The sequence below is a fragment of the Eleutherodactylus coqui genome, chromosome 1, assembly GCF_035609145.1.
Source record: "Eleutherodactylus coqui strain aEleCoq1 chromosome 1, aEleCoq1.hap1, whole genome shotgun sequence".
Lineage (NCBI taxonomy): Eukaryota > Metazoa > Chordata > Amphibia > Anura > Eleutherodactylidae > Eleutherodactylus > Eleutherodactylus coqui.
The window spans coordinates 150,087,807-150,101,205 of record NC_089837.1 but is presented as its reverse complement, the minus strand read 5'-3'; the positions used below and the strand labels follow the sequence as shown (position 1 = coordinate 150,101,205).

Below are 13,399 nucleotides of genomic sequence, written 5' to 3'. Positions count from 1 at the left end.
TTCACACGATTGTACAGTGGCCACCATTTTCACAGTCAGCCGATATATGCTACCATCTGATGCATTGAATTCCAATGCATCAGATCACACAGGCGTATTCCCGCGATGTAATAGCACCCAGGCCGGCCAGTATAGTGTCGGGCGCTTTTACACTGGGCAGCAAAGATAGTACTGGAACTAGATTTGTGCCTGGAATACGTTGGCTGCTGCATAGGCTCCTATGGGAGCCAATGACAGCAGCCGGAGAGGGGAGGTGGGAGGGAGTATAGCAGCGTTACTGCTGAACTCCCTCCCCTTCTCTCCTCTGTCATAGAATATAAAGTGTTACGTTTCAGAATGCAATAAGTGTATGTTTCTTACCTTGTATTGGACTATTGACCCTTAAATAGAAGACTAAAATCTATGCTTTGTAGTGCTGGTAACTAGGATTTTAAGATAAGAAGTCAACAGACAAATTAAATAAGGCTAAACTGTGTTAACATAGAAGACACACAGCTATAGCAGAAATAGTGTCTAATGCAACAACAATATCCTGACTGCACTGATTTCCATGCCTAAGACGAGTCTTAAGAGCTTTGAGACTATTTGGTAGATGCCAATAAGCTTTATGATCAATAAGCTTTGTCACCTATGTAACACTAATCTTTGTACCAAGTAACTTTTGAATACGCCCTTTTCTTTCTGTATAAGAGTTGGTAATGTTGATAATAAAGTAGAATTCATTGAGTTCTCATGGAGAAGTGTCTTGACGTAACATGGAGTGATTTCATGCTATTGATAGATAATTGCTAGGAAATCTTCTCATCACCGGCTTCCATATCTACCAATTTGGCACCTGGCAACGAGGTCATCAGATCAGTATCGGTGTGGTCCGATAACACCTCCTATCTCCTTCCCTCCCGCTGTTTGCAATAGGAGGGGGCAGGTGCTGATCTCCACCCCTGTCCCACCTATTGCTGGCTACAGACAAGGGGTGGGTGCTTGGCTCCACCCCGCTCACTCCCATTGTTGGCTGCAGACAATGGGCGGGTGCTTAGCTCCACCCTCATCCCACCTACTCCCATTGCAAACAGCCGGAGGGAAGAAGAGAGGTGAGCAGGCGAGTGGGAGGGAAGGGGAAGCAACCACATTGCGGCCTCGTGTATATATGCACCGGGCCCATGCCGTCTGAACCGCTGCACAAACGTTAGATTTCTGCACCCATTCACATGTTTTTACGGCACCAGCGGGTGCACATAAAAAAGCCTACGCTCATGGGGAAGAGCAATTTGTGACAGTTTTGAGCGATCATCTTTGCATGAATTCTTAAGTAGCTAATTAGCTTCTTAAGAGTTAAATGAAGGCAGAGCGGGACACCACTGATAACTCTGAGTACAGCAACTGTCTTGTATATGCAAACAGTTGCTTTGTTCTGGGAGCTTTCAGCTGGTATCCCGGTGAGGCATCCGAGCGAGATACCAGCTGAAAGAATGCTATCAACGGTATCCCGCTGAGAACTCTGTGTGCGGCGCTGATAAGAATCATTGCTGACTTTTAGCTTGCTAAAAATCAGCGATGAATGAATAGTACACATAAAGTGCACGATGGCAGTGCGTTCAGACGCAACGTTATCGCTCAAAAGATGGCTTTTGAGCGAATTTTGAGTGATAACCATTGTGTCTAAAAGGACCTTTACTGGAGACAGCACCACAGCAGAACAGGAAGTGTAGAAGGGGGATAACTATCACGCTCATTAACTTTTATGCATGCAGAGTGGAGGGGAAAGATTGGAGGAGAAGGAGTGAAAGCAGAGATAAACACAGACATAGGCCGCCTGCAGACGGGCGGAAATTCCGCGGCGGGAGTCCCTGCAGAATTTCCGCCCGTACACGCCTGCATAGGATTGCATTACAATACGCAATCCTATGCAGACAGCCGCGGTTTGTCTGCGCGAAATCACACGCAGGAAACAAACCGCAGCACGTGCGAGCCCCGCACAGAAACGTCACTCCCCGGCCGCCGGCTCCGCTCTGCGCATGCGCCAGCAGCCGGCACATGAAAGAGCCGGAGCTGCAGGAGCGGGTGAGTTCCGCGCTGCTCTCTGCAGGAGCTCAGGTCGGGTCCCGCTGCGAGAATTCTCGCAGCTGGATCTGACCCGGCTGTCTGCAGGCGGCGATAATGTTATTGCTAATGGTGACTTATTTACTGCTATTTATTCACTACCGTACACTGCTCAATACTGCCGTACACTGTCCTACATGACGGTGTGTCTCTGTGTGTTACAAAGGGGAAAATTATCAAAACGCAGAACATAAGTCATACAATGGGCAGAAATAGTGTTATTCTTCATGTGCACATATGTCACCTCACCTTACTACAAACATAAAAGTACAACATCTCACAAAAAAACACTCTTGGATAAGTAAAAGCATTCTAAAGTCATTACTACATAAAGTAACACATACAGATTTGAAAAATGGGACCTGGTCAGCAAGGCTAAAAGTGGCTCGGGCAGGAAGAAGTGCTTAAGTACATAATATGTTACACAGACACGATCCTCTCAAATACCACATGGAAGATAGAATTTTACAATGCAGCCATAATATATCACTTTGTAGCATAACAGCACAGGATGTCAATCACTCACCTTTAATAAACAACCTGCAAATACTGTAAAGCCTAATTTATGTAAATGTTTTGCCAAGGCCAATCCAAAACCTGAGTCACACCCTGTGATCAGCACAGCCTTGCCCTGAGTCTGGGAGACATAAACAGGAAACAGCATCATTGTCAGCTATACATTACAGTATAGAATCATACTAAGGGTGCATTCAGACGACCGTATATCGGCTGGGTTTTCACGCCCAGCCGATATACGGCGTCTCTTTCTGCAGGGGGAGGAGGCTTGGAAGTGCCAGGAGCAGTGCCTGCCTCCTCTCCAACCCCCTGCACTATTTTCAATGAGGAGAGGCGGGATGGGGCGGAGCTAATTCCCAGAAACTTACCCCACCCCTGTTCCACCTCCTCTCATTGCAAATAGTGCAGAGGGGCGGAAAGGGGGCGGGAGCTCAGAGCACTGCTCCCGGCTCTTCCAGCCTCCTCCCCCTGCAGAGAGAGATGCGTATATCGGCCAGCGTGAAAACCCAGCCGATATACGGTCGTGTGAATGCAGCCTAAGGCAGTGAGCACATACAGCAATTGTAATAGCCTTCATATAACTACATAGTGCATACAATGCATACAAAGTAAGTAAACATTCACCTAAGTAAACACCAGATCAGGTAAGGTCCATGTACACGGGTCAACTGCCGCCCCTGTGCTTTTATTTTGAGATTAAATATTGTATAAACATCTTGTCAACTCCATTAACCCCTTTAGTGGCATGCCCGAAAAATCTCTGGGGCTTGCTGCACTGAAATGTGCTGAAGACTACCTAAACCTGCCACTAAAGGGATTAATAGTCCCATGTCAGGGTACCTTGACAGGCGGCAATTAACGCCCAAATTATCATGGGTGACAGTGAATTCCAGCGATAGTCGCCCTGTGTACAGGTGGCCACCGACAAATCGCTCACTTACCAGAGTCACTTGATTTTTAGCTTACCTAAAAACTAAACAACTGTCGGCCAATTTAAGCAGGTGTCACTTTATCTTTGAACGACTATTTAATGAAAATGAAGAAGGGCGGCTGGAATGATTTTTCGTCCGCCTGTGTTTAAAGTACAGGAGCGCTAGTCACTGGGACAGCTGTCACATGTAAAGGGACCTTTAGAGAAGTTGTGTATGAAGTGAGCTGGAGTCAGACACATAGAGCGAGCAGATAGAAGCGATCGGATATAACCACTTAAAGGGTTTTGTCATTAGAACAAAACCATGTCCCCTAGCTAGGTTTTGCCTAAAATAAAAAACAGGGTATACTCATCTCTCCTGGAGCCCCAGGAAACAGCTGACAGATGCTTACGGTATTGGTGGAGAATTCCGGGGGTGATGGAGTTTTCTTTTAATGACAAAACCCCTTTACAAGCTGTAGTATCTGCAAGTATCCAAAATTCCAGGTAGATAATTGCAGAGAAAGAGGGAAATTATGTAACCCTTTCTAGGATATGTCAATATTTAAAAAAATTATAAAAATTACTGCAATTACCTTAAAATGCATTTTCTCAACTCAGTGAGATAATCACAAGAGCATTAAATTGTTATCTAGAAATTGGCTGCCAATATAGAAAGGTCTGTACAGCATCCCCTGCTGTACCTCAAACAGCAACCGAAGGCACTGATCTATGGAGGGGTAAGAGGGAGGACAGACATACTAAATGGGTATTTCCTTTATAGAAATGGTAATGTGGTTCTACCCCTGATGCAGACCAGGGCAGGAGAGCTTTTGAACAATGAAGAATGCTGAGTTGGTGGTTACACTCAGTGACTTAAGGCTCATTCACACGTAATTATTATCGCTCAAAATTCGTTCAAACAACCAAAAATAATCATTACATGTAAACGCTGCCATCGTGCACTTTTCGTCTGAACAATGATTTTAAGGTGAACTTAAAATCCATCCTTCAGCCACAGAAAGATAAAGTGTCTCTCAATAGACCACATGCTGTGTTCTCCATGGGAGACTACATTGTAACCTGTCAGCAGCCCCGCTGAGAACAATGCAGATGTGCGCACAGCTGGGCATGTGATTAGTCACAAGCTGGGCTCTGCAAACTGCTCCTGGAGGCCCTTTTACATGCAAATGAAGATGATAAAGTGTTAATGAAAATTAGTGTCCATTAACACTTTATGCAAAAAGATCGCTAAAACGTTCAATCTTTCAATTGTTTGAAAGATTATCTTTTTGTGCACATGGGCCTTAACTTTTGGGACATGGGTGCAAGTCGCTGAGTGTTTAGTTCTATGGAATATTATAGCGAGTGTCTAAATGGACATTTTCTTTGGTGTGAATTATTTTATTCTTATTATATTTGTGTTTTTTAGGAGGTTTGTCATTCTGATATGGAACAAGGAGAGTAACTTTATACTTTGTCCAACAGGTTATATATGCTCTAGTGTGACCACAAAAGGAACTGTTCACTTGTTATAGAAAAGGAAAGAAAAAATATATATAAATTTGAGCTCACTGACTATTATGTTGTAGTACGTGTTTCAAACAATTGAATTAAAATGCTATTGTGAGGAACAAACTTGTATGTCAATATTTGTTTCTTGTATCTGTTATATTTTTCCCACAGGTAACGTCCCTCAAAGCTTCATACAGGTTCATGCTGCTGATCTTGGTTCTCTGATTACATCTCCTTTGTCAACTCCTAGCCCAAATTGTCACATGAAGTTCCTTCTAGGATTGCAGCCATTTGATGAACTGATGATACATATGTAGAGCAATGTGTTGAATTGAGACAGGATATAATATATGCCCCAACATTAGCTTTTTCTTACTACACCAAAATGTTCATTTTATTTTCTCACATTAAGGATGGGTACATGGTAGCAGTTCCCACTCAGAAGACTCCCTTAGGTCATCAACCCTTAGCACAATCTAGCTCTTTATTGTATCCAGTCAAAATCCCTTCTTACTCCCGAACAAAGAATTAAAGCATTGGGTATAAAGTCTTGCTGTGATCACTTTCCTTGATTTTTGTACAGTTCCATACAGTCAATCCAAATGCATTTATTGCACATCCAGTAGACCCTTGGGATGTAGTCCATGTGTCCTCAACCTCTCCCACAAATTGAGCTTGAAGACCCTTTTCCTGACAGTAGTCATGTGTACGTTGATGAGTCTTTGCATGTACATCTTGAGACTGGTATATGTCTTATTGGGTCTTCTGTTGAGTCCTTTCAAAACAATGAGGCGGTTGTAGTAGGAATATAATGGCTGCGGCAAGCGGTTTTCCTCACCTCTTCCCACTGGTTTCACTAGTCAGTGTGTTTCAATGCCCTCTGTGCGGGAGATGCCACATTATCTTCTCCACAGTCAGTATCTCCTGCAGAGTGATTGCACATCCAGGTTTCCTATTCTGGACATTCTCCTGGTTATCAAAGTCACCCTAACCCCACCACTGGGTGCCAGAACAATCGGTTTGATTTGGTTCTACAAAGGTGATAATAGTTGTGATTGACTCCCGGTTAGACCCTTGCCTGCTCACCCAACTTTCCCTTCTTTACCTATCCTGACCTCAGCTTGTGATATTCACGTCTCTGCCTGTCCCTCCAGTTCAGTACCATGGTGCCTCGTATTTGTCTATGTCAGCTGCCACTGTATTCAGACTACTCTTGGGGTAACAGCCTAGGGACCCTTGCAGCTGAGACCAGATCCCACTTGAAAGGGTAAAAGGGTAAAACCAAGGGATTTCTAGGTGCTGCCCTCAGGAGTAACCCAAAGTCAAATTAGTCACTGGTCCAGTAGGTTTATACATGCTGTGTACAAGGACAATGCACCTTGTTACATACCTATTCTGCCCAGGCAGCTGAACTGCGAGCCTCACACGAGTATTCACATATCAGAGCCTAATTTTGTACATTGACTCTGTCTATGTTGCAACTTCATTACAAACTGGGATGCAAATAAGGGAAAGACATGATTTGGTAAATCTACTGATTCCCATTTTGCATGCTCCTTAAGGGCTCTGTTACGATCGTGTGGGCAACTAAACACAGGGCCCATACGATCGTGACCAAGACAGATACACACAGTTTTCAGACAACTGGCCCTGTGCTACGGGGAGGATGACATAGCCCTACCTGAACGAGGACATCGCCCTGATAAAGGGCAGTCCAGTGGTCTTCAGACCTGGGCCCTAGCTGCTCCTAGGGACCACACCACCAGAACAGGACACATACACATGCCACATGACAGGGACAACTGGACAGAACAAGAAGACACACAGAGCCAAAAAACATAGCATGCAACAGCCAAAATGCAAACACTAATAGAAGATAGTAAAGCTGAATATAAATGCCAGGTATTAGTTGACATTTTGATCAAAATATGGAAGCTAGCAGGCCACTTCACAGCTCCTGGCTATACCGCTAGTCCCTACACTAACCAGAAGTCCAGCGGCACTGGACACAGTTACACATTTCACACTGCAAGCTGCAACAGCACAGACAACAGAACACAAGTCACACAGCAAGCTGCAACAGCACCTTTCTGCAGCCACCACACATAGAACCAGTTCACACCACAAACAGAGACAGAGTGAGCACTGCACAGGACTGCTCACACCAGACTACAACAGGTAGTACATACAACAAGGACTCCACCCAGAGCTCACATGCACACACATGAAACACCACAGCAAGTCTAAGTGTCCTCATACTGGGGGATAGACAGTCAGCCACCGAGCTGACATAGGGAACTGTGTCAGGGATCCACCAACTGATACACAGACGAGACATAAGACGCACCTGCCAGGAGAAGGAAAGAGGGGGTCTGCATATGATACAGACAAGGACTACAAATGTCCAAACCCTCTTTGGGAAACAGAGAGACTCAAGAGACCTACATGCAAACACAGCTCTGAGCAGGCACAGAACAGATATTTCCAAACAGTACAAAGACCAGCATCAACTACTGAGAGATGCTGGTCTTTATGTGCTGCAGGCTAAGGCTGAATTCACACGAACGTATATTGGCTCAGTTTTTACGCCGAGCCGATATACGTCATCCTCATCTGCAGGGGGGGGGGGGGGGATGGAAGAGCCAGGAGCAGGAATTGAGCTCCTGCCCCTCTCTGCCTCCTCTCCACCCCCTCTCCGCCCCTCTGCACTATTTGCAATGAAAGGAGGCGGGACAGGCGGGGGGGTTAAATTACGAGAATTAGCCCCGCCCCTGTCCCACCTCTTCCCATTGCAAATAGTGCAAAGGGGTGGAGAGGAGGCAGAGAGGGGGCGGGAGCTCAGTTCCTGCTCCTGGCTCTTCCATCCTCCCCCCCTGCAGATGAGGACGACGTATATCGGCTCGGCGTGAAAACCGAGCCGATATACGTTCGTGTGAATCCAGCCAAAGGGTGCATTCACACAAACGTATATCGGCCCGGTTTTCACGCCGAGCCGATATACATTGTTCTCATCTGCAGGGGGGGGGGGGGATGGAAGAGCCAGGAGCAGGAACTGAGCTCCCGGCCCCTCTCTGCCTCTCTGCACTATTTGCAAAGGGCAGAGGCGGGACGGGGGTGCGGCTAATTATCGGAACTTAGCCCCGCCCCCATCCCGCCTCCTTTCATTGCAAATAGTGCAGAGGGGCAGAGAGGGGGCAGGAGCTCAGTTCCTGCTCCTGGCTCTTCCATCCCCCCCCCCCCCTGCAAATGAGGACGACGTATATCGGCTCGGCGTGAAAACCGAGCCGATATGCGTTCATGTGAGTCCAGCCTAAAGGGGATTGTCTGCAGGAGAATACCACACCCAGCCAGCTCAATTAGCCCTCACCTGTGAAGCTGTGCTACTAGGAACCTTAGTACTACAGATCCCAGCAGCACACCCTGACAGGCTCCGGCTCATAGCCGGATATTTGCTGTGGAATCTGCAGTCGGCAATGACCATCTGCAGTACAAATGAAAACGAAAGTAAGCAGGTAAGTGCGGACGCTGCGGGATCCGGCTCTGCGGTGTGCAGGAGCCCTTAGGCCGGCTGCACACGAGCGTGACAGGCTCTGCCGCGGAATATTCCGCGGCGAAGCCCGTCACGGCGCCCCCCAGAGACCCCATACTTACCAGCGGATCCGGCGTTTTCGCTCCCGCATGAAGCTTCCCCGCCCACCGCCGCCACGTCACATGACACGCCCACCGCGTCACATGACGCGGCCGGCTGTGTCATGTGACGCGCCGGCTGCGTTATATGACGCGGCGGTAGGCGGGAAAGCGTTTTCACGCTATGGAATGGAAGCCGCCAGCGCGTACACCCGCGGCAAATAGAGCATGCCGCGGGTGAGGACGGGAGAATTCCGCACTGTGTGCCATGAGCTATTGGGTTCAATTACCGGCCGAATTACGCAGCGGAAATCCGTTCGTGGGAAGGAGGCCTAAATCAAACAATTAGTGCCTACTGTCCAATTACCAATCACCTTATCAGTGCCCACACTCACAGGAGGAAGAAATACTATATATCTAATATGCTGACTGTTAAGGCAACAAAGGGAGCAGCCTACAGGGTAACACTAGCCCACAGTACTGCAAATGTCTCTGATCACTAATTCTTTTCATTAAGGGCTCCCACCCACTAGCGTTTTTTTGCTGCGAAATTCGCAGCGTTTTTTTTTTTCTGCAGGGGTCTTTGGGCTATGGGAGTTGTAAAGCTAAAATCGCGATTGCGCAAAATCGCGATTTCGCAGTAAATCGCGATTTTGCCATTACAAGTCCCATAGACCCCCTGTAGAAAAAAAAAACGTGCGAATTTCGCAGTGAAAAAAAACGCTAGTGGGTGGGCACCCTTAGTCTGCAAAAAATAGCAACTCAAAGAAATAGGATCACTACCAGCGAATCTGGGATAAAGTGTACAGTCACTCTGTGTCAAACTACCCACAGTGTTAATGATTCAAATTTCCATGAATTACAACTTTCATGAATCTGCAGCCTTTTAAGAGATTATTAATTAGCTGAAAAATGTTTTACTTATAAAGAATGTGTCACTTCTATTTTTTAGCTTATTAAAACCAGATTGTGACAAATATTCAGTTTTTCTAATAGGTATGTATTTTCTGATTGCAAATTTTCTTAGATATACATTTTACAGCAGCCTCATGGACCATTCAAGTCACACACTGGAGAGGAGGTTTGACTTCTATGGAGAGTGTTCTATGTCTTTATGACATCTGCACAGGTCATTGTACAGGGGGAAAGCCGTGTCATCCACCACCTATTATGAACAGTGTGATCCTGTTCTATATATACAGTGTTAGGGCTCTTTCACATGACTATGCGTTTGTCTGTTTGCCCCTAGGCGCCGTAAAATCGCATGAATGAAGAATTGCCGTGATCGAGTTCCAAACTTTAGCTGCGTATTTTCTGCCATTCACCTGGCTGCTGCAGCATATTGACAAAAAATACTCTGCAGCACGGAAATCCCATGATCGGCAGAGATCCTCGGAATGACTACTAATGCTTTAATAGAGGCAGCTGTCTTCTTTTCCTAGCTCTGGATACAAGTAAACTACCCCCCCTCCCTTTTTTTCTGCTTCCATAGAAGTCTATGGGGGCTTCCTGCATATCTCGGCAAAAGCTAGGGCAAGACCTATCTTTTGATGCAATGTATAAAATCGTTGATCGAAAATGGTCGCCGATGTGCTACTTTTCCCAGCATGAGTTTTTTTTTACATGCTTAAAAATCGTTTATCTGAATTGAAATCCAATGCTTCAGATCATCGTGATTTTGGGGCGATTTTTGTCGTGGCTAAATAGATGCGTACTTACAGTTGTGTGAATAAGGCCTTATCTTTTGTTGAAATCCTGCCTGTGATGGTGATGAGATAACCGCTAAAAGGTTTTCTCTTTAGAACAGGAATGGCCCATTTACACGTAACGATTAGCTCAAACGAATCTGAGAGATAATCCTGCAGTGTAAATGCACAAAAATCGCTTACTATTTGTTCACACGTTGTTAAGCTGCTTTTTCAGTCAGCTTAAACACTTATCGCTGGATCACCAGCTTGTCGTTCTGTATAAATGCTCCTCGCTCAGCGTTTGACATAAGAGAGGAAGCACTGAGCACGAAGCGGGCGAGGAGCCCACGATCCAGTGGCAGGTCTTTTGTGTAAACACTCTGCACGTGCGCCGATGACTTTAGCGATGACATCAGCACTCGTGGAGTCGTTCAAACAACTATCGGTCCATGTAAAAGGGCCAGAAGTGTCAGGCTATTAGTGTTTATGGCTCGCAGGAATTTGAATGATAATTATCCTGTGTAAATGCATGCAGCGACTAAACTAGAGTTGTTCAGTTTCTGTAAGCAGAAAACTGAATGCCGTGAAATTCAGTGTAAATAGCAGTTCTTCACCTTTGAACGACTGTCTTTTTGCTGTGAATGGAGGCTGGTAGGGGGAAACCGCTCACTGGTTGCCCCGCCTCCATGTCGGCAGCGCTTTCAGTGATGCCAGCGGTATTTACTTCTGTGTAAGGACTTTTACCCACTAGAGTTTATTTTAACGCTGCGATATCGCTGTATTTTTTTTTCAATGGGACTTTCTAATGTTAAAATCGCATTGCACTAAAATTGCAAGTTTGTGTTTTAGCGATTTTTGTGCGAAGTGATTTTAACATTAGAAAGTCCACTGGAAAAAATGCTGCGATATCACAGCGTTAAAAAAAAAAAACGCTAGTGGGTAAAAGCCCTAATAGCAATGGAGCGAGCGTCACTGGGATGAGTGTCATTGCAAATAAATGTTTGATCTGTCCGTCTGCCCTCTCACTACTGTTCTTGGCGCTGCAGTTCCAAATAATCAGTGTAAAGTCCGGGTGGTTTTGGGTTCTTTCACACGGGCATACTTTCATGTATTTAAGTGCGCACAATATGCAAAAAATAGAACTTATAGATTTCAATGGGTTAGTTCACGTGGGCATTTTGCGTGTGCAGCTATGTTGTGCAAAGTGAAAATGCAGCATGCTCTATTTTTCTGCGCATTAACGGAACGTAGCATAATGTTGGCATCGGAGCATATTTTTTGGCATGACAACCCTGTTTCCTTGAAAATAAGACCTACCCCGAAAATAAGCCACAGCATGAATTTTCATTATTTTTGAGGATTCACCATGATTTTTCGAGATTTTTGAAGATGCTTGAAATATAAGCCCTACTCCAAAAATACACCCAAGTTACAGTTAATAAAAAAAGTCCATTTAAATAGTGTCCAGACAGCTATACATGTGAAAAAGTAAACGCTTTTGGAGCAAAAATTAATATAAGACCCTGTCTTATTTTCGGGAAAACAGGGAATTATGCACGGCTCAAGAAGTACAGTTTAAAACGCAGTTGCTCTCGTAAATATGCAACTTTCATTCTGCCAAAATGTAGCACCAAAATGTGCGCAAATACACTTACGCTCATGTGTTTGTGCCAGTTTTTCATGCAGTTTTCTCGAGCCAAAGCAGAAATTAATAAAAAAAAATATGGAAAATAGAAAAGATGGACTTCTTTTTGCTGGATCCACTTCTGGCTTTGGCTCAAAAATCTGCTATAAAAACGTGCGTGTGAAACCAACCTAAGTACATAAAACAGTCTATGGAAGCATCATATATCATTGATGAAAATTGGTCATTCGAACATAAGACTTGGACTGGTTTTGTCCGGGGATGGAGCCGTTCGGCTGCGGGGATTCCCCAACATATTAGTTGGACCGCTATCATTTCTACACATGGCTTCTTGAAGAACTGCACTTTAGATGTTTACTTTATGATACTGTGTGCAGAGAATCATTCCTGGGAGTTTAGACATCTTGTCTCATAAATGCTCTCCAGCCCTTAGGAATGGCAACAGATATAAGGGCAGATTTATTATATATTTATGTTGTATATAATGGAGCTAGAGCTGAGTCTAGACGTGATCTGGAAACTAGTTGTCGGATGGACAAACAGCGCTGATAGTAAAATACGTAGCAGAAGGCATTTAGAATCTATACAACCGCACAAATCCTGAGTTTATGTATCTCTTATGTCATCTGAGCAGCAATCTGCAACATAAGATTCCGATTGCAGCAAATAAACTGAAAAATTAACTTTTCATCAGATTACCTGCACTTGGTTTGGACTTTATAACCTTAATGGCTGTAGTACATTTCGGTCCTCGGTTATATGTCCTTGGTAAACTGAAAACAATTTGTAATCCCTGATATGAAAATAGACAAAACTGGCACTACCTCCACCAACTTTTTAGCATGAATTCTGTCACTTTTTTAGAACAATTTAAAGATTGCGTCACAATGACAGTTTTAATCCTGCTGTGATGAAACATGCCACCCACAACCTAGGTAGATGCCAATGTCATAAACACTGACTTGTATATTGTCACCTCTATAGATTCTATAACCTGTAGAGATGGTTCTATTCATCTACTGAAATCTATCATACTGGACATGTACTGTGTATCCCCTTGCGCCTCCCACTAAATAACACAATATACACACTGAGAAGCTGTATAGTAGACAATATGAATGATGGTATTACTCACTGGTACAGTGCCCCTTGGTAAGGATGGCATGGCCATAAAGAGCATGAACACAAAGTATACCAAGACAATGGCATGTGACACATTATCACAGGGCAACCCCAGGGATGTGAAGAGCAGCTTGAAAGCCTCTGGGAGAAGCAGCCCCAGCACCAGTGTGAGCCCCAGAGACAGAAGCACCAGTAAGGCTGCCCGCATGCTGGAGGCTGGCAGTGGCATCTCTTCCTCTTCTCTCTCTGCCAGGCTGAGCTTATTATACAGCGAGG

The 13,399-nt window shown here is 45.0% G+C and overlaps 1 protein-coding gene across 1 annotated transcript in view; it reads right to left on the bottom strand.

Moving 5' to 3' along the window:
* Positions 1-13,353, bottom strand: part of LOC136610918 (D-beta-hydroxybutyrate dehydrogenase, mitochondrial-like) — a 30,296-nt gene extending 16,943 nt beyond the window's left edge. Inside the window, exons 1-2 of the mRNA XM_066590112.1 lie at positions 13,137-13,353; positions 2,627-2,737 (exon numbers count right to left, since the gene is read on the bottom strand). Coding sequence (XP_066446209.1) covers positions 2,627-2,737; positions 13,137-13,352 — 327 coding nt within the window. The 5' untranslated portion in view covers position 13,353. The remainder of the gene's footprint in view (positions 1-2,626; positions 2,738-13,136) is intronic.
* Between the last annotated feature and the right edge of the window lie 46 nt (positions 13,354-13,399).